The following is a 27,977-nucleotide window of genomic DNA, read 5'->3' as shown; positions in this document are numbered from 1 at the left end:
AAAACGAAAAAAAAAAACGGAGGCAGCAGGCGAGGGGCGGGGTCTCTTTTTTTTCCCTTCGTTTTGCTTGTGGCGCTGGCTCCTTTGTTTCGCCGAAAGGAAAAAAACGACAGAAGGGGGCGCTCCTGCGGCGGCGGCCGTTGGGGAGGAGGGGGAACGCCCAAGGGGTGGCGGCGAGGGTTTCCCCCCAATTTTCCCAAATCCCCTCCACACACCGCCTCGGTCTGGGACGTCTATCCTTTAAAAATTTGAAAATGAAAAAGAAATAAAAGGGGCGCGGTGTTCTTGCGTTGGTTGGTTTGCAGCGCCGGGGCTCCCGTTTTGCAAAAAATAAAATAAAAATAAAAAAAAGATAAGGTTTCCTTGCAAAATTTTCTCTGGAGCACGCGGGCTCTTCATACTCGATAATGTCCGTTCCTGGCGCGTACCACGTTTTGTGCACATCTTTTGTTTTTCTTTGTTTTCTGTCTTCGGGTGGTTTTTCTACCTTTTTTGTTGTCCTCGCATGGCGGGTTCCGGGGGGGAAGGGCGCCACGCACCCCAAACATGGCTCTCCCTGCCGCGCTTTCTCCCCACATTCTCCTGGCGAGGCCCCGCGGCCCCCGTCCCATTCCCCATTTTGGGGGCGTCCGTCATTCCGTACCTTTCTCCGACGCGGGGGGGTTCGGCAAAGTTGGGGGCCTGGGTCGGGTCGATGCCGTCCGAGGGTTTCTTCCCGCCCCTTTCCCCGTTTCTTCGGGCCCTTCCCTCGTGCTGGCCGGCGGACCCTTCGGCGGTCGGAAGGCTCGTTTGGAACGGGTGGGCCCCTTCAGCGGGGGTCGGCCTTTCCGGACCCCCTTTTTTACGAGGAAGGCCCCGGAGCGCCCGCAGAAAGCCTTCCAGGGAGGCGGCGCCCCCCTTCTGGTTCTTCATTTTTTTTTTTCGGAACTCCGCGGCGCGCGGGGCGGGGGTTCTGTCTGGTTCGCTTTTGGTGTGTGCGGGCCGCTTCTCCTTTTTTTCTTCCGTTGTTCGCGTGCGCCCGCCGGCGTCGCCGTTTTTCGCCCTTTTTCCCCAGGCTCGCCCCGCTGTTGATCCTCTTTGCGGGTTTTTTTTTTTCCCTTCCAGAAGGCTAAACTGAAAATAGCAACCCAGAGAAACAAAGGGAATAATAACAATAAAAAAAAACAGAAATAGGGCGGCTGGATGGGGGAACAAAAATATCCCCCAGGTTCCCCTTTTTTTCGAGGCAGCTCCGCCAAACCCAACGCGCGCCGCGGCCAGAAAACCCCCCCAAAAAAAACAAAAACAACAAAAAGGAAAAAACCAGGTTGTCCCGGAACGCCTTGGGAAGACAATAATTGCAATAACAATAATGGTAATGGTAACTCTTTCCTCCTTTTATTTGTAGCACTGAAACCCGTTTTTCCGTTGGGGATGGGGAAAAAAGGGGTAAGAAGAAAACATACGACGGGCGGGGATCGAACCCGCGATCTCTCGCGTGTGAGGCGAATGTCCTAACCACTAGACGACCATCGCTACGGTTGAAATGGCCATAACGCACAATGATAATAACAAAATCATAATAATTAGATAATTTTCATTATATAAAAAAATCTTTATCCGTAAATGCGCAAGCCGCTAAGTAGATCTTTTATTTAACAAAACAATAAGAGAAACCTAATCCCAGAAAAGAGAAAACAAAAAGAATAATACAATAGGAAACAATAGCAAAGAGAACGAATACAGACCCTACCCATATCTATCTAAAGAGTGAAGAAAAATGCAGTTAAAAAAAAAATGAAAAAAAGAAAATGTGACTCATATTGGATTGGTTTTCATTTTTCACATTTCTCATGTTTCATTCTCCAATTGTTTGCCAAAATTTCCTTTAGAGTTTTTTTTTCTTCTGGTTTCATTATTTCAACAATAATTAATTATAAATATCACACTCTTCCCTTTTTCTTTCTTTCTTTCTTTCTTTTTATTTTTGCTATGATTCAAGGATTTTCTTCTTAAACTAGAGCTGCGGCTTTAATTGTTTGTACTGGACATTCCACCACTTCGATAGGTGTTGGCGCAATTTTGCGGGAACGCATCTCATTGCACAGGAGGCGGTGGGTTTTCCAATCTTCTCTTTGACACTCAACGTTGCAGTAAAATGTTACACGACATCCACTACACTTCAACATTTCTTTAACCTTTCCTGGACAGTTAGGGTTGCCACACATTAAATTAGCCCCTTTACCAACCAATGGATCTCGGCTATGTGATGCTAAATGAAACTCAGAGGCAGACAAAAGATCAAAAATACGATTTATTTCTTCTTTTAACGCATTAAGACCTTGATATGACTTATCAGTTCCCAATTTTGAATAAATACTGTCTGCTGTTGCCAAGGCTCGGTCTACTAAGGAGAGATGATCACTTAATCCCTTAATACCCTTCATTTCTCTTCGAGTAATAGACAATGTAAGGATGATGTTATCCATAAGAGGAATAAGAGTTACAGGAGATGCTCGAAGATGTGCTAAAAGAATTTTAACACGGTGAAAGGCATCAAATAATGCCATTCTTACTATGAAGAATGTACCATTATGAATTCGTCTAATGGGTTTTTCGAGAAGTGGAATACGGCAATCGAATCGAGTAAATAATTCTTCCACTATCTTGGTTACTAAATCATCATCTTCTTTCACTGCCATCATGAGTAAACAATCAATAATTTTCGTTTTTTCAACACCTCTTATAAAGAGGGTATATGTTGTTTGGAGTTTAGCGAGGCAAGGACAACGTTCATTGCATACGTAGATATTATTTTTAGTACCAGATCCATGCATCATACTGTAAAGACCCAAACACGGGATAAAAGAGAAAAAAAGTGATTTTAAAGATTCCATTACAGCATCAAATGCTAGAGATGAATCAGGTGATTGTCTAAGTGCTTGCATACTAGAGAGAGAAGCATTTAAAATATCCTTCGATCTTGTAGTATCAGCATTAATTGAAGTATTATCCAATGACTTTTCAATTTTTTTAATAACACCCTCACGTACTTTAAGGAGAGCAACTCTCTTTCTTGAATCAAGATGAGGACACTTGCCTATAACACAAGCTGTCTCAAAGGCAGAATAAGCAGCTTCAAAAGTGACATTTACATCATGAGTACGTTTCGGCCAAATCTTTTTATTACTCTTTTCAGTTACGGTATCGTAGAATTGAAAAGCAGCTTGCTCTAAAAAGGGATCTTCATTTATTAATGCAAAAGCCATTAAACAGTTAATAATGCGCATTGCAGCCGCCCAACGCTCCTCCTTGGACAAACATGTGTCAATGTACTCTATCAACCACCCAAGTTCCATTATTTGGAAGGGATAACGAAGCACGGTAGAAGTGTTCACAGTTTTTTCCATAGCCGCCTCTGTCACCACATGGCTTTCATCTCCAGAAACTCTTCCGTCACTAGCCATAGTACTCCTGTTTTAAGAAGGTTTCATACAAAAAAAAACAAAGATAAACAGTATATATATATATATATTTATTTATTTATTTATGTTCAAAGAGATAGAGATAGGGAGACAGTGAGAGTGAATGAGTGTGTTTATGAATACAAGAAGGCATTACACAAAACAAAACAAAGTAAACAAACAAGTATAAAGATATAATTCATGTAAGAAAAAACCTCATAGGTATACAAAAGAAAAAAAAAACAAGGATAGGAATTAAGGTGATCTAAAATATCTTATTTTTTTGTTTTATTGTTTGCCTCTTTAAAATATACTACGATGCCATTGACGTTCATCCTCCATACCACGAAGTAGCGTGTCTAATAAATAGCGCTCACTCTCGCATAATTTTTCTCTTACGTCTGTCAAATCAAGACCTCTCTTTGAGGCTGCGTGAATAACTTTAAGATACCTTAGCTGATATAATCTAAAAAGCTGCGCTGCAAGTCGATTAGCTTCATTTGTAGGTAGCATAGCAGAAAGAAGAAGACCAGACTCATAAAAGTACGGAGATTTTGCATGAAGACTGGCTGCAAGAGGGTCTGTCTTGAATTCACGAAATACAGATGTTGTATACCGTGGTGGTACCTGAGGAATAAGATATCCACCTTCGCGTAATGCCACAGCAGCCCACATGGGAATTGTAGAGACACTGCCTGCCTTCACTTCTCCAAGAGCCTCACCCTCATTGGTGCGTACATTAATTTCTTTCCCCAGACTAAATGAAGGCACTAAGAAAGTAACAGGGACAGTCTCTTCATTGGCCAGAATATCAGATAAGTCAAAGTAGCTCTTAATCATACGAATATAACTACTACCTTTCTGTCTAGACTTGAATGAAAAAGAAAAAGAAGATATACGAATAAATTATAAAAAGATAGAGGATATGTATATATACATCCATTGAAGACAATCTCACTAAATAGAAGTACAAAAAGAGAAGAACAAGAAAATGCCACTACCAAAACATAGATTTTACATCTCTCACTTTATTTCTCTTTCCTTTTTTTGCATGTGTACATTTTCGTAATGGTATGCAGTATGAAGAGAGAAATGAAGATCAACCACACGATGATTTTAATACATCCATTATCAGAAACAGTTTGTACATAAAGAAAATTTAACATTAGTTCCTACAGAATATATATATATATATATATATATATGCAAAACAGTGATATGGGTATTGGAGGTGATTTCATAGCAAGCTCTTACATCAACCTTGATACAAACCAGATAAAGGTAAAAATCCTTAATGGTCAAGAATTGGTGGATAGTCTTCATGTGCTTTAGCTGCGCGTAGCCGCATCAACCGCTCTTGGCGCTCCACCACACTTCGGAGAATATCCATATTGATTTGATTAAGAGGCCTCTTCACAATAGCACGTATCTCACGCATAAGGTCATTGAACTGTGTCTCTGTAGCCATCGCTGCCAACTTTCGCTTCTTTTCATTCTCAAATTCCTGTTTATAGAGATCTTGAGTTCCCTTTTCTTGAATATCTTTTAGTTCATCCACATCCATTTCAACATTGCGTCGTGCCTCGTGTTCTTCGAGAATCAATGCTTCAAGGTCCTCTAGCTTTTGCGTACAGACGCTACTCACATCACTGACATTTTCTCGTAGCCCAGTACGACTCTTAAAAGCCATATTACCAAATGTATCACAAAGACCAGAAGCGGCTGTATTCTTTGCGAGAACGGTATGTGGACCAGGCTTCCATCCGTATGTTTCACCAGCATGCACACAACATGTTTTACCAGGACGCTTTTTTGTACAACCCACACCGAGTGTATGTGTGGCGGATCGAAGTTGCGAGGCTTTGAGACGCCAACTGCCTGGATGCGCTACGGCGCGGGGAATACACGGACATCCACCAGTGGCGCAGTAGTAATTATTCGTTCGCGGCTGCGCCAGTACTTTATAGTTTGGAAGTCCCTCTGTGTGGCCATAACAATCACACTGATGATACTTTTTGTGATGCCGCGATGCCGCGCCGTATGAACCCTGCAGCGGGGCCATTGCAGTTCCTGTGGGATTCATAGTTTCTTTACCGGTGTTTTTGACCATTGCTTTTTCTTTTTTTTTGTTTCGATACCCTTGCAGACCAATATGTATATATGTATATATGTATATATATATATATTATTTCCTTTCCTGAGTTATCAGGCTTACCACCTTTTGCCTATAATGCAAATGTGTAACTATGCAATAATAATAAAATATCGATATTTAGTAAAAAACAAAATAATTAAATAAAGAAAGTGAGCAAAAAAGATCGGTCAAAGGGAGATGGTAAACAAGAGGATACACAAGTATAAAAGAAAATAACAACAACAACAACAACAACAACAACAACAACAACAGGAAGAAGGATAACAAATATGAGGATTATGTAGAATGAATACTACAATAGGTATCAAAAGTAAAAAAAAAATCATACCATAGGTGCCAATTACATCATATAGCGTGCTATTTTCATGTTTTACATTTCCAGTTCTCCACCTGATATGGGAAGGGTGATGTCCACTAGTACATCGCATATAATGACAAAAAAGAGATACCAATGATAATGGGTACCAAAATATGCACATCCCCTCCATTACAGAATGGAAAAGAAAGTCAAAAAACAACAACAACAACAACACCAAGAACAATATCAATACAATTCTCATCAAAAAAAAGTGATCCCAGAGAGAGAGAGTGTGTGTGTGTATGATAATAAAAGAAGTAAAAAAAGATTAGCAAATATGTAGAGAAAGGTATATAGTTACAAAGTACCTAAATTCTGATACTACAAAAAAAAAAAAAATACATCTTTTCCTTTCTTTGCTATTCCATTTTTGGTTTAAAACCTTGTCGTTTTGAGGCAGGACAAAGTTTGCTTCTTTTTCTCTTGTTCACGCAGGTGTTTTAGTCTTTCCTGTTCCTCAATTAGGTAATGAAGACGTATGATGTTTACCTTTGACCCCACAGGCTGTTTTGCTACATATCGTAGTTCATCCAACATCTCGTCATATTGTTCAGCCACTGTTTTTATCTCATTATCATCATCATCAACACCACGTTTTTGAGAATCTTTAGTGGCAGCATACGTTAACATTTGCGCGTGAAGACTACCACGAAGTCCAAGTTCATGCTCCAGTGAATCAAGTTCCGCCTCAGCGTCAAGGCGATCACGTATCTCATCACGAAGGACAGCCTTGAGAAACTCCTTACGATTCTGCATCCGCTCATAACGTTTCTCATCTTTCGTCTTTTGTTTTGCATCCCCAATAGCCGGAAACTTACGCTGCGTTGCCGTTCCACCATAGTTGCGTGAGTTTGGAAATGCCAAACGAGTACCTGTAGCTGGATCACGTACGGCGGTGGAGTCTCCGGGAATTTCATCCGCTTTATATACCTTGTGCCCTCCAGGACTGTATGCCCGGTATGTTTCCTTCGGTTTCACTCTGTTGCAAGTGGCAGGATTGCTGCTGCAGTATAGAGTATTCATACTTTTCTCCTTCGTCTTTGGAATACACGGGCAACCATTACCTTCCTTGGCATGAAATCCTTGAAGTGTGCGTGGAACGGCGAGTTTTTTGTACTCTGGCAGATCCTGTGTGTGGCCATAGCACTCGCATACATGATACCCCTTAGACGTCGCATCGCACGTTGTCTGGGGAGGGTTTGGAGTTGCTGGTTTCATTAATTTTTTTAGTGAAGGTAGTGTACTCCTAATTCTTTGTTTCCCATGAAAGATACGATATAATGAGTTCATATATATATATTGATAGTGATAGAGAGAAACAGAAAAAGCAAAGCAAAAAATAAAAAAAAGAAAGAGGAAAAAAAGAGAGAGTCATTATTAAGAATGAGAACTACTGTTAGAGTCACACAGATCAGATTGTATATATATATATATATATAGAAAAAGAAAAAAAATTAAAAGTAATTAAAGTTCCATCAAAGGTATCCACTGCTTTTTCACTTCATTTACAAGTTCTACGGGAGCCTTTGCTATAAATTTTCGCACCACTTTTAAAATCCCTACCATTGCTGGAAGCTGCTGCAACTGAAGCAGTTCTTGCTGCTCCTCTCTGCATAACAGCAATGGGAGAATGATTAATACTCGAAACTGGTCTCCCACATCTTTTTCCATACGAGGGAGACACAAAGCAGCATTATCAAGGATAGTACGACATATTGAAGGTGTCTTCTCAGAGTGTAAAAAGGCATTTGGATAAAGGGCAGCCAAAGTTGTAGCGCAACTGAAAGCATTGATCTTCATATTTGTGGGCTTCCGTATATGAGCTGTGGAAAGAGAGTGACTTAAGATTTTCACCAAAGTACTTAGTTTCTCCTCTGAGAGAGAGTTATGAAAGAAATAATTTTTTCCCTCAGAACTTGAAAGGATGAGGCGAAAAAATATCTGCGAAAGACAAAGAAAAGCATTACTAATGGATTTTTCTGCTACAGGGGTACGAATAACTTCATTCATGCAGATATGATAAATTCTACAGAGAATAGTGCAATCATCACAGAAACGCAGAACACCGGTTAAAAATGCCAAACAGGAGCGCCGTAGTTCAACCTCTGTTGGCTGGTGTTCCATTATTTGAAAGCAAAGGTCCACCACATGGAATTGTGGGGTTCCTTCCAAGTATTTTAACATTACTTCATACAATAGTTTCTTCCCATGCATGGCGGCCTCTGTGTGAGAGAGCATTTCTTGCTCACTCAGTACAGCATCACAACAGGCATCAAGCATGTCAAAAACAAGTGTAGCGGCATCACTCCCATATACACTTAACGCCGAAGAGGAAACGGGAGATGCGTAAGAGGTGGATTCATCATTGCAACAACTTATCACCATAGTAGCGAACGATACCAAAGGGGTAAGGGTTTGTGATATAACCATTGTGCCAGCATTGGAAACAACATCTACAAGAGCGTTTAGAAGTGATACAAGTTCCACTGCAGAAGATAAAGAAGCTATATGTGATGCGTTTGGAAGAAATACAGAAGTGAGCTGTTGACCATAACTCCCAAGCACTGTAATAGAGCGCATAACGGTGGTTTCATCAATAAGAGAAGGAGTATCCAACGCCATAGGGAAAATTCTTGAGATGGAGCGATACATTACTGTTCGTGCACCCAGTTGCATGCGTGGAAATATGGATAACAGTATCTGTAAAACAGATGAGAAACATTCTGAACCTTCTGAAGTGTTATTCCTACGACAATCCTCTAGTGAGGATAGCATAACAGTAGTGATAGATTGAATAGCTTCCACCTGAACCTGCTTATTACCATCATTGGCAACAACATCCGTGAGAAGTTGCATAACTCTTGCTGGGGAAAAAACTTCCATTATAGCAGATGAACCTTGTGAACTCCCTGCAAATCCACTTGCAACCCGTGCTAGACATCGAACAGCTTGATAGCGGATATAATACGGTGAAGAAGAACCTGTAGCTAAAGTAACCCAGCAGTTTTGTACGACACGCACGACGAAGTTAGTATCAAGATCATCAAAAAGTTCCTCCACCAATTCTGAGAATAGAAATAAGGCAGTTTCTACAAATTGCATGGACGCATCCACACCAGGTGACTCAGATGTTAATACAGAGAAGAGTTTTGGCATGAGATGTACAAGAATATCCTCACGGCAAGTGCAACTCATGACATTCAATAGCTCTATTAGGGCTGGCCTAACCGATGTAACAGAGTCTTCATTATCGGAATCATTATTATTACTTTTTTCATTACCATCATAATCATAACTATTATCATCATATTCATCCATTAATGCCAGTGTTGCTTGTTGATTCTGTACGAAGGCACGGATGGTGGTCTCATCATCTGGAATGTGTGTTGTTTGTTCCAATGAAGGACTATAGAGAAACATCGAGGGTGGCAACAAACTACAGCGAAAGATAGCGGTTGCTGCTTCTGAAGCTAAACTTGACAGTACCAACCTTCCACCTTCCTCATGCTGGGCGAGATGATTGATGAAATCGAGACAAATAACAAGATTTTGCTCGTTAGTATTCGTCATATAGAGGAATACTTGCGGCAGAACAGCAGCTACAGCACGTGTTGTATAAGAACTTCCAAAAGAGTTCCACTGAAGTGTTATATTCATATAGCCTAAAACCACAGGCCCAAGTCCTGTATCAACCAAACCATCAGAGAGTTCTTCAATGAGGAGGCATGAAGCCTTATGAACGGATACTACGTAACGGAGCAAATCATGGTTTCCAGAGTGCTCAGTTTCATTTCCTCCTTCTGAAGAAGTATCTAAATCCTTATTACTATTCTCATGGAGTGAAAAAACATCCTCTGTAAAACAGCTTGACACAGCCTCAATAACCGATTCAGCAGCAGGAATAGCAGAAGTTGTTTTATGCAGAAGAATTGAGGTAGCATGCAATAAATGACCGAGAACCTCACTAAGACATTTACATGTTTCTTCATTAGTGGTAACAAGTTGAGAAAGTATCGTACTACACTCCTCAAAGAGAATCCTTGTACACGTGGACAACCCAATTAGAAGCATCGCGATAGCAGAAAAGTCTTCTGTATCTTTCGCCTCATGACATTGCACAAGAAGAATATTGGAGGAACGTTGATGCAGTGTATGAAGTAACATGGGCCACTTGTGAAGAAGACCACCTTCACTTACAATGGCAGCCACCACAAGACTAGCGCCCACACGTACAGCGGGAATTGGATCTGCGAGAGCTCCCAAGAGAGATGATTCCACTGCCCCAACATCTAATGCATGAACAAACTCTGGATTCATTTGTAGAAGTTGTTTGAGAATTAAAACAGCGGCTTGACGGGTTGAAAGAGTATAGTTTTCATGGCATAACACATCCAATATGGCGTATGGTGCCGCACTCCAAGTCTGCAAGCGGTGCAATTGCGAGATATTTTCTTCCTGTACTGCAGGATCAGAGGAGGTCACATTACTCAAGAATTGCAGGAGAGCATTATGTTCTTCTGAACTCCACTGCATTTCTTTGGATGACTTCCACCCTACAATAAAAATAAAACAAAAAATAAAGAAGGAGAAAGGGAGAAAAGAAAACAGGTTATTAGAATAAAGAAAAATATAGGTAATTGAGAGGGACAAATCAAAGGAAAAAACAAACAAACTCGCCTACCTATGATAAAATAAAATAACATTTGAATCAAACTACCACATTTATCCCATTGTACTGCACCACACTATTTGTTTCACCTTGATCAGCATTAAGAAAAAGTGGAGAGTTTCTCTGCACACTCTCGTCGAAACTCATCAAATACCACCACACCCTTATTCTCCATGGTTTTAAAAAGTGCAATAGCTTCTTTATTGCGTCCCAATTTTAAAAGTATTTCCAGAAGTTTATTTAGAGTTCTACTGTTACCCTTTGCACGGAATCGTCTCATTTCACGCAGGAGAAAGTCAATCTCATCATAGCACCCTGTAGACCGCATAGATTCTAACAATATAGATATAGTATGTGAGTTTGGGGCTATACCGCTCCCTTGCCGCCCCATCACACTTTTATACAGTGTAAAGGCAGAAAGTGGATCGCGGGAGTGGCGAGCGGTATTCAAAAAAGCATTAAGAAGATGCGGTGTTATAGCAACACTATCAACTGTCGTCATACAGGAGAGTGCCTCATCATACTGATGATTGTGTATCAAACCAAAGAGTAAACGGGCGTAAATACCTGCTGAGGCCTGACGTTCGTGTCGTGTACGGTAGTCCGTCACACGTGAGACTGCTAAATGCATTACACCATTCCAGTCACAAACCCCAATATAGGCAGCGATGGTGTACTCTGTTGGGGTGAGGTGAAAGCGGTCAAGGTCCATCATGAGAGAGTGTGCTCGTGCCTCTACAATGGCATCCTTTTTAGTATAACGTTCCAGAATACCCATCACATACTGCACAACACGAGGTGTTGGATTGGTTCCACTATCTATCATGTAGCGATACATGGACCAGAGACTCTGCAACAATGGTCCTGCAAGAAGTGAGGAGGCTGCCACAGTAGAATTTGAAAACTCCGCCGGTAGAAGACTTGCGGATGATGTGAGATGACGATCTACAACTTCCTCTTCTGCTAATGCAGGGGCCGATGTGCCGAGTGTCGCCACAGCATAGAATACATGAAAGATATCCTCATAAGTGTCTACACGAAGTCGAATACGCTTCAGTATTACTTCTTCATGAAGGACCAAAAGGGCGTAACACTTCTCAATAGGTGCAAGATGGGACTCTAGACAAGTCACGATACGCACCAACAACTGCTGATACTCCCGTCTGCGTGCATTCCAAATGAGTTCACGCTGCACAGGACTAAGATGCAACTTTCGTCTACGTGAGTCCAGTATTACCACCGTTGCAGGATCATGTACGGCCATCTCCATTTTTTGCTCTTGTTGTTGTTGTTGTGGTTTTGTATCTTTTGCTTTTTCAGAACTAGACCGTAAGCTTTGGTGTTGTTTGAACGCAACATCCTGCTGTACTCCGATAGATACCCCCGTTGTCTCCATCTTCATATGGGGCGAGTCGTCCTCCACATTTGTTCGTGCGGCCATACGCACTGGACGTTGTTGCTGTTGTTGTGGAAGTGAACGAATTCCACTCTTCACAAGAGGTACATGTTCATCTACAGTACCACTCTGGGGAATGTGTACAAGAGACCGATACGCACAGGATGGTTGCTCAAATACTGTACGTAGAAAGCGTCGCCACATCATTGCTAAAGGAGGTTTTGTTTTGCTTTTATGGAAATGCAGATATACACATACAGAAAGAGAAAGGAAGTCAATTAAAAAAGTAATGAGAAATGAGAGAGTTGCATATGCAAACGTCAAAGCACGACGTGGGAATACACATGTAAAAAAGAATTATACAGGAGAAGTACTATATTCATCTCTATTTTTTTCTGGAACTATTATTTATTTTATTATCATTATTATTATTACCACTACTACTGCCACATTAACATTGTTACTGTTAATAGTTAAAAAGGAAGTAACACCCTAAAGACCTTCGAAACGAACATAGAGTATTAGAGAAGTGTAACCCTAACACGAGAAAAAACAGGGATGCTAAACGCCTCAGTAGAGTGAAACTTCTCAGAATAATAACAACCCAAAGAAGGAAGGGAAACCTAATAAACCAAAACAAGATACAAAAGAAACACAAAACACAGAAATATCAAGAAAACTGCAAAGATACTAATAAACACGACCAAAAATAGGAAAAAGAAGAAAAACAAACAAATAACAAATACATTTAAACCAGACCAATGTAGCAACCTTCAAGAAAAAACAAAAAACACTAAAATAGATTTTTTTTACCGTCGTTCCGCAACGCAAAAATTGAGGAAAAATAAGTCAAGAAAACCACAATTGACCCCAACATGCATCTCCTCGTCGTAGCTCACCTACAGCGATAAAATTAGTCCCAGTAATTCCCGTCAACAAGCAATCATAACAAAGTAACAACTTAATAAAAAGAGAAAAAAAAACAAAAAAATCACAAATTTCCTCCATTAGAGAATTCCAGAAGCAAAAAGAAGAAAAAAAGGACTTTGAAAACAACACCACAGACATTATGCGTACCATGTTCATGGTTGTACAAACAAAAGAAATAAATATATCCCCGCCCACGCACCATTCGGAGCCTGGAATAATGTATAATATCGCTACCGGACATTCCCATCAACATCCCATAGCTACCCTCACGCGATTGTTAAATAACAACAGAAATCCATGTTAAGGAATAGTGACCAGGCACATTAAAAGTGCCGTCAAAGCTACAAGGCGCAGCAAACAAAAGAAAGAAGGCGACGCAACTCCACAAGTAATACGCGTTTAACAAGCTTGTCTTCAGGATCTATATTCAGTTCCTCAATTTGCGGTTCATTGACTTTGCTGTACGGCATGTACACCAAGCGCTGCAGCGGTTTGTATGACACGAACTGCTCCAGCAAATCCCTAGCCAGCGTCACGCAATAGCCGGAAGTAAAGTAGAATCCCCTGGTCGTATTTGGCCAAACCTTTCCTCGGTAAATCCCACGGCGTGGCAGGATGCGCAGATCAGCGAGGAACTGCGGTACTCGCAGGAACATGTCATCGTCTCCCTTTGCCATGTAGTTCACATTCGGGAACAGTCGTAGTGCCAACTCAAACCACAGGTACGTTTTCCGGCTCATGCCAATCTCAGCCCCGGTACCCCAAAACCCATCCGCACCAATTTTTTTCCTTGTTGTTGGACGTCCCTCATTCATCAGCAGTGTCACCACATCATGCCAATGAGCAGCCTCCTCCAGCAGTACAGCAGAGTAATTGTAGCCGTGGGATGGGTGCCGTGCAAGCACATACAGCACCAACATGTCTCCAGTGAAGTTATTCGCCCTCCGTGCCACACCAGGGAACTGCCAGCACGTACTCCGCTGCAGATAACGTCGTATCCGCCTCCCATCAATGTCCACAGATGGGATGCCAAACACAATGAGGTAGTCACGCTCACTCCATGTCTGCAGTGTAGTTTGTGGAATGTAGCGCAGAGCCTCATTGTCCATTGCGGCACCTGGGCTGTGGGGAGGTGCGGCGGTAGTGCCTGTCAACGCCGTATCCGAGGGCTGCCCACTCGACTCGACTGCTGTATTGCCGTCATAATAGCGGTGCCAAATGTACAGCTGCACTGCAAGGATGACGAAAAGTATAATTGTGCCGATGAGTGTCTTTCGTGGACTACGTTGTGCCATTGTAGCTTTATCAGTGTGCCTAGAGCTAAATACAAAGAATAAGAATGAGGAGAAGAGTATGTTCTGTACAATACAATGTGAAGGTCATTGGTGTTTGTTTTCTGCCTTGTGGTTTCCCAATATTCACTGGTGGCTGGAACAGCAGCCCCATCGTAGATCAGCGTCATTACAGGGAGTGAAGACCTTACGAGATAATGTATGTTTATTAGTTTATTGACTTTGTTTTGTTTTAGTGTTTATTTTTTCCGTTTTGTTATGCCCTGATTTCATATGCGTGTCTGTAATAGACAGGTCAAGTCTCGCGACCACCGCTTTCAGACGGAAACCACTAAACCACTACCTTGATGTGTGTGCTCTCTGTGCCGATATTCCGGAGTACAGGAGGTACGGTATAGTAATACATAAGAAAATAAGATTGGTGTTCCAACATTGTTGTCTGTAGTTCCAAAGGATATGATTTTTTGGTCATTTAATGTGATTGCTGCTTTTATTTACATTATTATTTAACAAAATTTTATTTTGGGTTATTCTTTTATTCCAGTACAGGAGGTGGGTATACAAACACACAGTGTACATAGTCGCTACCATTGTAGCTGTTCCACGTCAACAATAAACTTGGTTGGCTTCTTTGCAAAGCGGGCTAAGAGGGACAACAAAAAAGTGCAGAAACCCCGCTTTACAGGCAAAGTGCTGGCCGGTTCGTACGATGTCCCGTCCGAGGCTGTGTGAAGGTGGTTGGCAGAGCGCAATGCAGGTGTCTGGTGACTACATGCGGGGACAAACTGCGTGATGGGGCAGCAACAGTGGTAGCAACGGATTGTAGAGGATGGGTGCCGTCCGCCGAGCCCAGCAGTCCATCGGATGGCAGGACCATTACTGTGATATATGCAGTGGATGTGTGTCCCACAGCGAGTGACAGCCATAGTGTGTGCTGAGGGCGAGCGAGAGGAAACATAGAGAGAAATACCTGCCACAGAAAGGACAGACTGGCGCATTTGCAGTAAGCATGAAATGTATCATTCCGAGGAAAGGACTAGCATGTAAACTCGAGGTGACCAAATCGTACTATGTAAGGCTTTGCACGGGGATTCGTATCACTGCGGAACCTGTCCATCAATATTTCGTAGTCCTTCTCTTTCGTATGGTGCATCACAACAGAGCTCTCAGTCACGTTACGGCTATGCGTCCCAGTATAAAGGTTATGAAACCGGCAGGGTGGCTCATGTACAAAGGTAATGCTATTACCCAGTAAATTGTGCAGCACAACTCCCATCATCATGTCTTCATGGTGCATATACATTGACAGAAACTCTGCCTCGTGCTTTTTGCTGTACGGCATGTACACCAAGCGCTGCAGCGGTTTGTATGACACGAACTGCTCCAGCAAATCCCTAGCCAGCGTCACGCAATAGCCGGAAGTAAAGTAGAATCCCCTGGTCGTATTTGGCCAAACCTTTCCTCGGTAAATCCCACGGCGTGGCAGGATGCGCAGATCAGCGAGGAACTGCGGTACTCGCAGGAACATGTCATCGTCTCCCTTTGCCATGTAGTTCACATTCGGGAACAGTCGTAGTGCCAACTCAAACCACAGGTACGTTTTCCGGCTCATGCCAATCTCAGCCCCGGTACCCCAAAACCCATCCGCACCAATTTTTTTCCTTGTTGTTGGACGCCCCTCATTCATCAGCAGTGTCACCACATCATGCCAATGAGCAGCCTCCTCCAGCAGTACAGCAGAGTAATTGTAGCCGTGGGATGGGTGCCGTGCAAGCACATACAGCACCAACATGTCTCCAGTGAAGTTATTCGCCCTCCGTGCCACACCAGGGAACTGCCAGCACGTACTCCGCTGCAGATAACGTCGTATCCGCCTCCCATCAATGTCCACAGATGGGATGCCAAACACAATGAGGTAGTCACGCTCACTCCATGTCTGCAGTGTAGTTTGTGGAATGTAGCGCAGAGCCTCATTGTCCATTGCGGCACCTGGGCTGTGGGGAGGTGCGGCGGTAGTGCCTGTCAACGCCGTATCCGAGGGCTGCCCACTCGACTCGACTGCTGTATTGCCGTCATAATAGCGGTGCCAAATGTACAGCTGCACTGCAAGGATGACGAAAAGTATAATTGTGCCGATGAGTGTCTTTCGTGGACTACGTTGTGCCATTGTAGCTTTATCAGTGTGCCTAGAGCTAAATACAAAGAATAAGAATGAGGAGAAGAGTATGTTCTGTACAATACAATGTGAAGGTCATTGGTGTTTGTTTTCTGCCTTGTGGTTTCCCAATATTCACTGGTGGCTGGAACAGCAGCCCCATCGTAGATCAGCGTCATTACAGGGAGTGAAGACCTTACGAGATAATGTATGTTTATTAGTTTATTGACTTTGTTTTGTTTTAGTGTTTATTTTTTCCGTTTTGTTATGCCCTGATTTCATATGCGTGTCTGTAATAGACAGGTCAAGTCTCGCGACCACCGCTTTCAGACGGAAACCACTAAACCACTACCTTGATGTGTGTGCTCTCTGTGCCGATATTCCGGAGTACAGGAGGTACGGTATAGTAATACATAAGAAAATAAGATTGGTGTTCCAACATTGTTGTCTGTAGTTCCAAAGGATATGATTTTTTGGTCATTTAATGTGATTGCTGCTTTTATTTACATTATTATTTAACAAAATTTTATTTTGGGTTATTCTTTTATTCCAGTACAGGAGGTGGGTATACAAACACACAGTGTACATAGTCGCTACCATTGTAGCTGTTCCACGTCAACAATAAACTTGGTTGGCTTCTTTGCAAAGCGGGCTAAGAGGGACAACAAAAAGTGCAGAAACCCCGCTTTACAGGCAAAGTGCTGGCCGGTTCGTACGATGTCCCGTCCGAGGCTGTGTGAAGGTGGTTGGCAGAGCGCAATGCAGGTGTCTGGTGACTACATGCGGGGACAAACTGCGTGATGGGGCAGCAACAGTGGTAGCAACGGATTGTAGAGGATGGGTGCCGTCCGCCGAGCCCAGCAGTCCATCGGATGGCAGGACCATTACTGTGATATATGCAGTGGATGTGTGTCCCACAGCGAGTGACAGCCATAGTGTGTGCTGAGGGCGAGCGAGAGGAAACATAGAGAGAAATACCTGCCACAGAAAGGACAGACTGGCGCATTTGCAGTAAGCATGAAATGTATCATTCCGAGGAAAGGACTAGCATGTAAACTCGAGGTGACCAAATCGTACTATGTAAGGCTTTGCACGGGGATTCGTATCACTGCGGAACCTGTCCATCAATATTTCGTAGTCCTTCTCTTTCGTATGGTGCATCACAACAGAGCTCTCAGTCACGTTACGGCTATGCGTCCCAGTATAAAGGTTATGAAACCGGCAGGGTGGCTCATGTACAAAGGTAATGCTATTACCCAGTAAATTGTGCAGCACAACTCCCATCATCATGTCTTCATGGTGCATATACATTGACAGAAACTCTGCCTCGTGCTTTTTGCTGTACGGCATGTACACCAAGCGCTGCAGCGGTTTGTATGACACGAACTGCTCCAGCAAATCCCTAGCCAGCGTCACGCAATAGCCGGAAGTAAAGTAGAATCCCCTGGTCGTATTTGGCCAAACCTTTCCTCGGTAAATCCCACGGCGTGGCAGGATGCGCAGATCAGCGAGGAACTGCGGTACTCGCAGGAACATGTCATCGTCTCCCTTTGCCATGTAGTTCACATTCGGGAACAGTCGTAGTGCCAACTCAAACCACAGGTACGTTTTCCGGCTCATGCCAATCTCAGCCCCGGTACCCCAAAACCCATCCGCACCAATTTTTTTCCTTGTTGTTGGACGCCCCTCATTCATCAGCAGTGTCACCACATCATGCCAATGAGCAGCCTCCTCCAGCAGTACAGCAGAGTAATTGTAGCCGTGGGATGGGTGCCGTGCAAGCACATACAGCACCAACATGTCTCCAGTGAAGTTATTCGCCCTCCGTGCCACACCAGGGAACTGCCAGCACGTACTCCGCTGCAGATAACGTCGTATCCGCCTCCCATCAATGTCCACAGATGGGATGCCAAACACAATGAGGTAGTCACGCTCACTCCATGTCTGCAGTGTAGTTTGTGGAATGTAGCGCAGAGCCTCATTGTCCATTGCGGCACCTGGGCTGTGGGGAGGTGCGGCGGTAGTGCCTGTCAACGCCGTATCCGAGGGCTGCCCACTCGACTCGACTGCTGTATTGCCGTCATAATAGCGGTGCCAAATGTACAGCTGCACTGCAAGGATGACGAAAAGTATAATTGTGCCGATGAGTGTCTTTCGTGGACTACGTTGTGCCATTGTAGCTTTATCAGTGTGCCTAGAGCTAAATACAAAGAATAAGAATGAGGAGAAGAGTATGTTCTGTACAATACAATGTGAAGGTCATTGGTGTTTGTTTTCTGCCTTGTGGTTTCCCAATATTCACTGGTGGCTGGAACAGCAGCCCCATCGTAGATCAGCGTCATTACAGGGAGTGAAGACCTTACGAGATAATGTATGTTTATTAGTTTATTGACTTTGTTTTGTTTTAGTGTTTATTTTTTCCGTTTTGTTATGCCCTGATTTCATATGCGTGTCTGTAATAGACAGGTCAAGTCTCGCGACCACCGCTTTCAGACGGAAACCACTAAACCACTACCTTGATGTGTGTGCTCTCTGTGCCGATATTCCGGAGTACAGGAGGTACGGTATAGTAATACATAAGAAAATAAGATTGGTGTTCCAACATTGTTGTCTGTAGTTCCAAAGGATATGATTTTTTGGTCATTTAATGTGATTGCTGCTTTTATTTACATTATTATTTAACAAAATTTTATTTTGGGTTATTCTTTTATTCCAGTACAGGAGGTGGGTATACAAACACACAGTGTACATAGTCGCTACCATTGTAGCTGTTCCACGTCAACAATAAACTTGGTTGGCTTCTTTGCAAAGCGGGCTAAGAGGGACAACAAAAAGTGCAGAAACCCCGCTTTACAGGCAAAGTGCTGGCCGGTTCGTACGATGTCCCGTCCGAGGCTGTGTGAAGGTGGTTGGCAGAGCGCAATGCAGGTGTCTGGTGACTACATGCGGGGACAAACTGCGTGATGGGGCAGCAACAGTGGTAGCAACGGATTGTAGAGGATGGGTGCCGTCCGCCGAGCCCAGCAGTCCATCGGATGGCAGGACCATTACTGTGATATATGCAGTGGATGTGTGTCCCACAGCGAGTGACAGCCATAGTGTGTGCTGAGGGCGAGCGAGAGGAAACATAGAGAGAAATACCTGCCACAGAAAGGACAGACTGGCGCATTTGCAGTAAGCATGAAATGTATCATTCCGAGGAAAGGACTAGCATGTAAACTCGAGGTGACCAAATCGTACTATGTAAGGCTTTGCACGGGGATTCGTATCACTGCGGAACCTGTCCATCAATATTTCGTAGTCCTTCTCTTTCGTATGGTGCATCACAACAGAGCTCTCAGTCACGTTACGGCTATGCGTCCCAGTATAAAGGTTATGAAACCGGCAGGGTGGCTCATGTACAAAGGTAATGCTATTACCCAGTAAATTGTGCAGCACAACTCCCATCATCATGTCTTCATGGTGCATATACATTGACAGAAACTCTGCCTCGTGCTTTTTGCTGTACGGCATGTACACCAAGCGCTGCAGCGGTTTGTATGACACGAACTGCTCCAGCAAATCCCTAGCCAGCGTCACGCAATAGCCGGAAGTAAAGTAGAATCCCCTGGTCGTATTTGGCCAAACCTTTCCTCGGTAAATCCCACGGCGTGGCAGGATGCGCAGATCAGCGAGGAACTGCGGTACTCGCAGGAACATGTCATCGTCTCCCTTTGCCATGTAGTTCACATTCGGGAACAGTCGTAGTGCCAACTCAAACCACAGGTACGTTTTCCGGCTCATGCCAATCTCAGCCTCGGTACCCCAAAACCCATCCGCACCAATTTTTTTCCTTGTTGTTGGACGCCCCTCATTCATCAGCAGTGTCACCACATCATGCCAATGAGCAGCCTCCTCCAGCAGTACAGCAGAGTAATTGTAGCCGTGGGATGGGTGCCGTGCAAGCACATACAGCACCAACATGTCTCCAGTGAAGTTATTCGCCCTCCGTGCCACACCAGGGAACTGCCAGCACGTACTCCGCTGCAGACTACGGCGACTCCACCTTGAAGCAATGTCCACAGATGGGATGCCAAACACAATGAGGTAGTCACGCTCACTCCATGTCTGCAGTGTAGTGTGTGGGATGTAGCGCAATTCCTCAGGGACATTGTTCAGCGTGAATGGCGGCAACGACCTGTGGGAATGGTGCCCTGCCTCACTGTAGGAAGAAAAAACAACCTCATAATCCAGGAGGAACACTTGTACCATTATGAAAAGTGAGAAAAAGTGAATAATAGCATAGAAAATACTCTTTCTTTTCACACATGGCACTGGAACCTTCATGCACACTTTGGCCTATTTAGCAGTAGAAAGAAAAGAAAGCAACAATACACGAACACCATGCTGAAGAACGTACCCAATATCACAAAAAAAAAAAAAAAGGAAATATTAGCCACAACTATGCAACAGGACATACTGAAACAAAGAAATAATAAAGATCTATCTGTCAATCTAGCGCAGTCACTGAACCAGGCCAGTGGCGAGAGAGGAAAAAAAAAAAAAATGGGTGCAGCCGACAGTAGGCACCCCCGTGTTAGAGAGGAAGCTGAAAGAAAATTATCTCAGAGAGCGAAATAAATAGGGAGGTACAATAAAACAAAGAGTCAAAACACACACAACATTTGCTCACCCAGCACCTCGCAGAGTGATAAGGAATATATCTAAAATTAGCAGAGAGAAACCGAGCAGTAAAGTACCACACAGAAACTGCAAGTAACGCAGAAATACCACTGCCTACATAGGGCACACACATTAAAAAAAGCGTCTACGGTTGCCCACAGTGACATTTGGTGGCGGTTGCCAACGACCACCACCACCATTGAGAGCAGCTACCGGTAGGAAGGCAGCGTTAGACCTTCGCGCCTCCTCCCGCAGCTGAGCGCATTGCTCCTCCCGCTGCCACATCAAACCACGCCGAACCCAAGCATTAACCAGACGAATCCTTGCAGCTTGTTTCATACGCCAAACGAACATATGATCATCAACCGACACATCCGGTGACTCCACAAAAGGAACACCATCAACAATAAAACGTGATCGAGCCCGCTGTCTACACTCTCTAGCAAATTCCGCAGTACCAGTCACAACACCCTCACGGTCCCCTTGTAATACCACACGGCAAGGAGTACAACCCCGCCCATTACGTGGTGGTGGGGTAGAGGGACCAACACCAGAACAATTAACAAACGAAGCAGTTAATTCACGCCTACCAGTTGAATCGTCCGACTGTTGTAGAATAGATAATCTAGTAACCCTATCTACAGAAGGTTCAAGACAGCTAGGCAGACCAGCACGACTGGCTGAGAGCAAATCTGAGAGCTTCACGTGCCTTGCATGTATAATTGATGCGTCAAAAAATGTCTCCTCAGCAGCACTAACACCGCCTGTGGAATTCCCTGCCATAGCACTGCTGTTGTTCTCTACTGCAGACGCAGTGCCGTTCATCATGCTGTGCAGCCCATAGCCACCAAATGTGGAGTTCTGTGGTACTGTACTGCTGTTGTCCTCTACTGCAGACGCAGTGCCGTTCATCATGCTGTGCAGCCCATAGCCACCAAATGTGGAGTTCTGTGGCACTGTACTGCTGTTGTTCTCTACTGCAGACGCAGTGCCGTTCATCATGCTGTGCAGCCCATAGCCACCAAATGTGGAGTTCTGTGGCACTGTACTGCTGTTGTTCTCTACTGCAGACGCAGTGCCGTTCATCATGCTGTTCATGCCATAGCCACCAAATGTGGAGTTCTGTGGCACTGTACTGCTGTTGTTCTCTACTGCAGACGCAGTGCCGTTCATCATGCTGTTCATGCCATAGCCACCAAATGTGGAGTTCTGTGGCACTGTACTGCTGTTGTCCTCTACTGCAGACGCAGTGCCGTTCATCATGCTGTGCAGCCCATAGCCACCAAATGTGGAGTTCTGTGGCACTGTACTGCTGTTGTTCTCTACTGCAGACGCAGTGCCGTTCATCATGCTGTTCATGCCATAGCCACCAAATGTGGAGTTCTGTGGTACTGTACTGCTGTTGTCCTCTACTGCAGACGCAGTGCCGTTCATCATGCTGTGCAGCCCATAGCCACCAAATGTGGAGTTCTGTGGCACTGTACTGCTGTTGTTCTCTACTGCAGACGCAGTGCCGTTCATCATGCTGTTCATGCCATAGCCACCAAATGTGGAGTTCTGTGGCACTGTACTGCTGTTGTTCTCTACTGCAGACGCAGTGCCGTTCATCATGCTGTTCATGCCATAGCCACCAAATGTGGAGTTCTGTGGCACTGTACTGCTGTTGTCCTCTACTGCAGACGCAGTGCCGTTCATCATGCTGTGCAGCCCATAGCCACCAAATGTGGAGTTCTGTGGCACTGTACTGCTGTTGTTCTCTACTGCAGACGCAGTGCCGTTCATCATGCTGTTCATGCCATAGCCACCAAATGTGGAGTTCTGTGGTACTGTACTGCTGTTGTCCTCTACTGCAGACGCAGTGCCGTTCATCATGCTGTTCATGCCATAGCCACCAAATGTGGAGTTCTGTGGCACTGTACTGCTGTTGTTCTCTACTGCAGACGCAGTGCCGTTCATCATGCTGTTCATGCCATAGCCACCAAATGTGGAGTTCTGTGGCACTGTACTGCTGTTGTCCTCTACTGCAGACGCAGTGCCGTTCATCATGCTGTGCAGCCCATAGCCACCAAATGTGGAGTTCTGTGGCACTGTACTGCTGTTGTCCTCTACTGCAGACGCAGTGCCGTTCATCATGCTGTGCAGCCCATAGCCACCAAATGTGGAGTTCTGTGGCACTGTACTGCTGTTGTTCTCTACTGCAGACGCAGTGCCGTTCATCATGCTGTTCATGCCATAGCCACCAAATGTGGAGTTCTGTGGCACTGTACTGCTGTTGTTCTCTACTGCAGACGCAGTGCCGTTCATCATGCTGTTCATGCCATAGCCACCAAATGTGGAGTTCTGTGGCACTGTACTGCTGTTGTCCTCTACTGCAGACGCAGTGCCGTTCATCATGCTGTTCATGCCATAGCCACCAAATGTGGAGTTCTGTGGCACTGTACTGCTGTTGTTCTCTACTGCAGACGCAGTGCCGTTCATCATGCTGTTCATGCCATAGCCACCAAATGTGGAGTTCTGTGGCACTGTACTGCTGTTGTTCTCTACTGCAGACGCAGTGCCGTTCATCATGCTGTTCATGCCATAGCCACCAAATGTGGAGTTCTGTGGTACTGTACTGCTGTTGTCCTCTACTGCAGACGCAGTGCCGTTCATCATGCTGTGCAGCCCATAGCCACCAAATGTGGAATTCTGTGGCACTGTACTGCTGTTGTCCTCTACTGCAGACGCAGTGCCGTTCATCATGCTGTTCATGCCATAGCCACCAAATGTGGAATTCCCATGTAGGGAACGGCTATTGGGTTTGTCAGGAGAATTTTGAAGGTTGGCGTGGTCACCTTCTTCAAAGTTTTTGTCGGTTAACTGTTGTAGATGTGGGGCCTGTGTGGGAGTTTGTGAGGGCGTCTTTTCTTTGGCAGTTGGTTTGTATGTCATTGTTGTTTCTGCAGTTACGACTGATGTGTTCGACTCCATGGTTGAGTTATTGTTTCGTGTTGACGCTTCTGAGTTGTTCCCTGGGGTTCCCAGCAGCAAACGTTCCTCCAGTTCTTCCTGAAAGGTCTTCTTTTTTTCTGGCAGGTGCTGGGATATTGGAGTAAGTTTAATGGTCGAGCCGTGTGGAGCACACTGAACTCCCGCGGTCTGTGGGTGGCCCTGTTTTCTATCCGTAACAGTGGCAGGCGTGACTAGTCGTGAAGGCTGCGTCACTCGGGGCAAATGATTTGCAGGTGGCTTCTGTGACTGCAGTGTGCAGGAGTGTCTGCCCACAGTCGCTTTGTTGCTGCACTGCTGCTGCTGCAATCCATCTTGAAGGCTGTCGCTGAGGTTGGCTGTGCTGTCCAGCGTTCTTGTGGTGTGGGAGACGTCCAGCGGGTCGTGGGGGCGGATGCCTTCGCGGCGCTGTATGTGATGCGATGCCGGCGCTGCTGACTGAATTGTCGGGCCGACCAGCGTCCCCACCGACACTTCCCGCCTCCGCGCACCAATGCCCGCGGGCGGTGTGATGGGCCGCTGCTGTGGCGGTGTGGCGGGTGTGATGGTGTAGTGGTGCGCTGGCCGGTCACGCTGCTGCACCCGCCGTGCCCGGCGCTCCTCCCGCAGGCGTTGGATCGCCGGCACGAAGGACTCAACCGGCGTGCCGTCGGGGGTTACAAGACGGGCGGCGTACGGCTCTGCCGCGAGGCCCCACTTGTCGCGCAGAACATACCGCGCCAGAATGGGGAGGACGTGGCGGTTAAAGGGGGCAGATGTGCTCTGTGAGCGCAGGCGCAGCGCCTCCAGCTCGCGCAGCACCTCCTCTTCCGTGAACGGGCGCCGGTCGAGCAGCTCTGAGATGTGCGAAACGTGCGGCAGCCACGCGGAGGGCTCCCCTGCGGTGCCACCACCCCCGTTACTGCTGACCATACTCGTGTTGCCGCTGCAGGTCTCTTGTGGGGTGTGAAGGGTGTGGGGGTCCGGCCGCCGTCGCACACCGTCCCCCGCATTCCCTTCACTTAGTCGCCGCTCCATCCCACTCTCCCCCACCCCGCTACGATCAAATACCGCCATGTGCTTCTGCGGAGGGGGCGACGGGAGCCGCCCACTCAAGTGGCATATTGCGCTCTCATCCGGGGTAACAATGCTGCAGTCCACGAAGCTGCCAGGTGAACCGCCGCTACCAATGCTGCTGTCGTCCACAGGGGTACTAGCGACCCCGCTAACGCACACTTTCCGCGTCATTACCCTTTGCAAGTGAATAGGATAACGTCAGTAAGTTCTACCTCTACCTGAACCAACCAAAGGAATGGAGAGAGAAAGAGAGAGAAAGAGTAAAAGAACATAAAGAGACACCTTTGTTCACACTCACATTCATTACACACAAAGCACCTTGAAAAAGAAAACGTCAGCATGGGTTGGTAAGGGACTAAATGGGAATCCAGAACTAAAGAAAATAAACAACACAGTGCTCCCTGTTCTACATACCACCACAATAAAAAATGATCAGCAATACATTGTGAGCACCCATTACTGATGCAAACACGTAACAAAAAAGAACCTATGAGAGTTCCCCGCATTAAAGTAAACAACACCTTTCACCACAGAGCACCACCAAAAGTAGATTAGGCTATAACCAGCCGCAAACCACCACCAGCACCACTACAAACACTCCAAACCTAACCAGCGTGCGGTCACAACCGCCCACTGTGGTGAACACTTTTTATTACTTCCCACATATCCAACCATTATATCATCGTGCTCCATATTAAGGGCCATAAACTCCGCCTTCCGTTTTTTACTGTACGGCAGATGTACAAGGCGGTGTACAGGCTTAAAGGTCACAAGCTGCTCCGCCACATCCCTCGCCAGCGTCATGCAGTACCCAATGATAAAGTATACGTTCGGTGGCTTTGCTCTTTTGCCGCGCCACACACCATAGTACCCTCCCATATAGAGCCCACGGCGCGGAACGCTGCGCAGATCAGATAGAAACTGTGGCACACGCACGAATACGTCATCATCCCCCTTTGCAATGTAAGCAACGACGGGAAAGAAGCGCAGTGCTAGCTGGAACCACAGATACGTCTTGCGGCTCATACCAATCTCAGCCTCGGTACCCCAAAACCCTTTCCAGAGATGCTTTTCTTGGTGGTGGACCGTCCCTCATTCATCGGCAGTGTAATGACATCGTGATACGCCTCCACTTCCTTCAGCAGTGCAGCAGAATACCTGTAGCCGTGGGATGGGTGCCGTGCAAGCACATACAGCACCAACATGTCTCCAGTGAAGTTATTCGCCCTCCGTGCCACACCAGGGAACTGCCAGCACGTACTCCGCTGCAGATAACGTCGTATCCGCCTCCCATCAATGTCCACAGATGGGATGCCAAACACAATGAGGTAGTCACGCTCACTCCATGTCTGCAGTGTAGTTTGTGGGATGTAGCGCAGAGCCTCATTGTCCATTGCGGCACCTGGGCTGTGGGGAGGTGCGGCGGTAGTGCCTGTCAACGCCGTATCCGAGGGCTGCCCACTCGACTCGACTGCTGTATTGCCGTCATAATAGCGGTGCCAAATGTACAGCTGCACTGCAAGGATGACGAAAAGTATAATTGTGCCGATGAGTGTCTTTCGTGGACTACGTAAGCATAATAGACCTTTGTGTATGTATAAGTCTTTGTTTGTGTGTCTATATATCTAGGTATAGAGAAAGTGATATATAGAGAGATCTCTTCTTTAGAAGAGAAGCTTTGCGTGATAACCGAACCAGGAACCCACTATCTGATAGCTAGATGCGGGTGGGAAGCAGTCCGTTGCTAATGGTGAGAGATAAATATTGTTTTACTTCTCTAAAGTTCATATTTATCCTTTTTTCTTGCAGTGCTGGGAATGGTGTTTGGTTGTGATAATATTTTAATCTGTTTTAATGTTATTTACATATTGATTTTCATGGGGCGTTATTGTTTCTATTGCCTCATTGGAATACATACTCTTCCCGTTGCTTATGCGTGACACATCAGATACGATCGGTATCATTATCACTACCACAAATGTTCTTTATTCATTAACTAGAGCCAAATACTGTAAATATTGTTATTGTGACAGGCAATTGAAAGTACGTAGTGTTTTGAAAACGTCACCATAGTAAAGAAAAACATAAATACACACATACTCAAATATATAAATATAAATATATATATAACAAAAAATGTAAAAACAGCAATGAGAGTTGTATTTTCTGAAGACATACCAAGGAAAAAAGAGTGGTAGGGAGAGAAGTCCGTAAGCCAAAGTGCTGTGTACGAGAAAGAAAAAAAACCCTTAAAGTGTGGTTACAAGAGAAATGAAAAAATAAAAACGCTCAAAACTGGTGGGTTTGTTTTGCCTCTTCCATTGGCAATAGGTTATATAGACACGAGAAGTTATGTAAAAACAATAACAAAAAAGATTCAAACTGGAATATAACAAAACATATAAACTTGTACCCCTCCTACCACCACAAAAGCAAAATAACAACGACGACAATAAGAAAGCAAAATAGAAATGATTGTATGAAATGCAGACATGTCAGATAAACATCATATATACAGTCTTATATTGACTGATAAATATTCTCCATGGGTGGGGGTTGTACTGAGAGAGGGATTTGACACAAAGCAAGACAAATAGTTAAATATATAAATAATTACGTAAAAGGAGATAAAAAGATATAATATAAACAAAAAAATCCGGCAACGAGGCTGATATAAAAGAAAACGTACATAATGAAATATGCATGAGGTAGCGCTGAACCTCCGCTATGCAAATTAAAGCATAATAATCTTAGCCTTACTTCATCTATGAAAGAGAAAAGAAGAAAAAAGAGAAAACAGTGTATTTTAACTCTACTACTAGTAACCCCATATCATATAACAAATACAAACAATAAATTGAAATTGTACCAGA

The 27,977-nt window shown here is 44.8% G+C and overlaps 13 protein-coding genes across 13 annotated transcripts; all 13 read right to left on the bottom strand.

Moving 5' to 3' along the window:
- Positions 1 to 483: 483 nt before the first annotated feature.
- On the bottom strand, positions 484 to 912 carry LSM04_007404 (uncharacterized protein; the record flags this gene model as incomplete). Its single annotated transcript, XM_067330489.1, has 1 exon — positions 484 to 912. The coding sequence occupies one exon, from the start codon at positions 910 to 912 to the stop codon at positions 484 to 486; it is 429 nt and encodes a 142-aa protein (XP_067194612.1).
- Positions 913 to 1,991: 1,079 nt separating this feature from the next.
- Positions 1,992 to 3,446, bottom strand: LSM04_000482 (zinc finger protein; the record flags this gene model as incomplete). The annotated part of the gene is made up of 1 exon (XM_067330488.1): positions 1,992 to 3,446. One exon carries the CDS (start codon positions 3,444 to 3,446, stop codon positions 1,992 to 1,994), a length of 1,455 nt encoding a protein of 484 aa, XP_067194453.1.
- Positions 3,447 to 3,746: 300 nt separating this feature from the next.
- LSM04_007233 (GINS subunit) lies at positions 3,747 to 4,283 on the bottom strand (the record flags this gene model as incomplete). Its single annotated transcript, XM_067330487.1, has 1 exon — positions 3,747 to 4,283. The coding sequence occupies one exon, from the start codon at positions 4,281 to 4,283 to the stop codon at positions 3,747 to 3,749; it is 537 nt and encodes a 178-aa protein (XP_067194607.1).
- Positions 4,284 to 4,734: 451 nt separating this feature from the next.
- Positions 4,735 to 5,553, bottom strand: LSM04_006530 (uncharacterized protein; the record flags this gene model as incomplete). The annotated part of the gene is made up of 1 exon (XM_067330486.1): positions 4,735 to 5,553. The coding sequence occupies one exon, from the start codon at positions 5,551 to 5,553 to the stop codon at positions 4,735 to 4,737; it is 819 nt and encodes a 272-aa protein (XP_067194588.1).
- A 778-nt stretch (positions 5,554 to 6,331) lies between these two features.
- LSM04_006236 (uncharacterized protein) lies at positions 6,332 to 7,174 on the bottom strand (the record flags this gene model as incomplete). The annotated part of the gene is made up of 1 exon (XM_067330485.1): positions 6,332 to 7,174. The coding sequence occupies one exon, from the start codon at positions 7,172 to 7,174 to the stop codon at positions 6,332 to 6,334; it is 843 nt and encodes a 280-aa protein (XP_067194579.1).
- A 246-nt stretch (positions 7,175 to 7,420) lies between these two features.
- LSM04_003559 (uncharacterized protein) lies at positions 7,421 to 10,489 on the bottom strand (the record flags this gene model as incomplete). The annotated part of the gene is made up of 1 exon (XM_067330484.1): positions 7,421 to 10,489. One exon carries the CDS (start codon positions 10,487 to 10,489, stop codon positions 7,421 to 7,423), a length of 3,069 nt encoding a protein of 1,022 aa, XP_067194528.1.
- Positions 10,490 to 10,725: 236 nt separating this feature from the next.
- LSM04_002436 (uncharacterized protein) lies at positions 10,726 to 12,228 on the bottom strand (the record flags this gene model as incomplete). Its single annotated transcript, XM_067330483.1, has 1 exon — positions 10,726 to 12,228. One exon carries the CDS (start codon positions 12,226 to 12,228, stop codon positions 10,726 to 10,728), a length of 1,503 nt encoding a protein of 500 aa, XP_067194485.1.
- Positions 12,229 to 14,922: 2,694 nt separating this feature from the next.
- On the bottom strand, positions 14,923 to 15,201 carry LSM04_006413 (uncharacterized protein; the record flags this gene model as incomplete). The annotated part of the gene is made up of 1 exon (XM_067330482.1): positions 14,923 to 15,201. One exon carries the CDS (start codon positions 15,199 to 15,201, stop codon positions 14,923 to 14,925), a length of 279 nt encoding a protein of 92 aa, XP_067194583.1.
- A 1,884-nt stretch (positions 15,202 to 17,085) lies between these two features.
- On the bottom strand, positions 17,086 to 17,364 carry LSM04_008820 (uncharacterized protein; the record flags this gene model as incomplete). The annotated part of the gene is made up of 1 exon (XM_067330480.1): positions 17,086 to 17,364. One exon carries the CDS (start codon positions 17,362 to 17,364, stop codon positions 17,086 to 17,088), a length of 279 nt encoding a protein of 92 aa, XP_067194640.1.
- A 1,884-nt stretch (positions 17,365 to 19,248) lies between these two features.
- LSM04_000874 (uncharacterized protein) lies at positions 19,249 to 19,527 on the bottom strand (the record flags this gene model as incomplete). The annotated part of the gene is made up of 1 exon (XM_067330479.1): positions 19,249 to 19,527. The coding sequence occupies one exon, from the start codon at positions 19,525 to 19,527 to the stop codon at positions 19,249 to 19,251; it is 279 nt and encodes a 92-aa protein (XP_067194459.1).
- Positions 19,528 to 19,605: 78 nt separating this feature from the next.
- On the bottom strand, positions 19,606 to 20,724 carry LSM04_008663 (uncharacterized protein; the record flags this gene model as incomplete). Its single annotated transcript, XM_067330478.1, has 1 exon — positions 19,606 to 20,724. One exon carries the CDS (start codon positions 20,722 to 20,724, stop codon positions 19,606 to 19,608), a length of 1,119 nt encoding a protein of 372 aa, XP_067194637.1.
- Positions 20,725 to 21,192: 468 nt separating this feature from the next.
- On the bottom strand, positions 21,193 to 21,776 carry LSM04_006855 (uncharacterized protein; the record flags this gene model as incomplete). The annotated part of the gene is made up of 2 exons (XM_067330477.1): positions 21,193 to 21,718; positions 21,766 to 21,776. The coding sequence occupies 2 exons, from the start codon at positions 21,774 to 21,776 to the stop codon at positions 21,193 to 21,195; spliced, it is 537 nt and encodes a 178-aa protein (XP_067194596.1).
- A 38-nt stretch (positions 21,777 to 21,814) lies between these two features.
- On the bottom strand, positions 21,815 to 25,275 carry LSM04_005663 (uncharacterized protein; the record flags this gene model as incomplete). The annotated part of the gene is made up of 2 exons (XM_067330476.1): positions 21,815 to 23,772; positions 23,850 to 25,275. 2 exons carry the CDS (start codon positions 25,273 to 25,275, stop codon positions 21,815 to 21,817), a joined length of 3,384 nt encoding a protein of 1,127 aa, XP_067194567.1.
- Between the last annotated feature and the right edge of the window lie 2,702 nt (positions 25,276 to 27,977).

Source organism: Trypanosoma melophagium (assembly GCF_022059095.1).
Source record: "Trypanosoma melophagium isolate St. Kilda chromosome Unknown ctg11segment0, whole genome shotgun sequence".
NCBI lineage: Eukaryota > Euglenozoa > Kinetoplastea > Trypanosomatida > Trypanosomatidae > Trypanosoma > Trypanosoma melophagium.
This window is presented reverse-complemented; position numbering and strand designations above follow the sequence as displayed.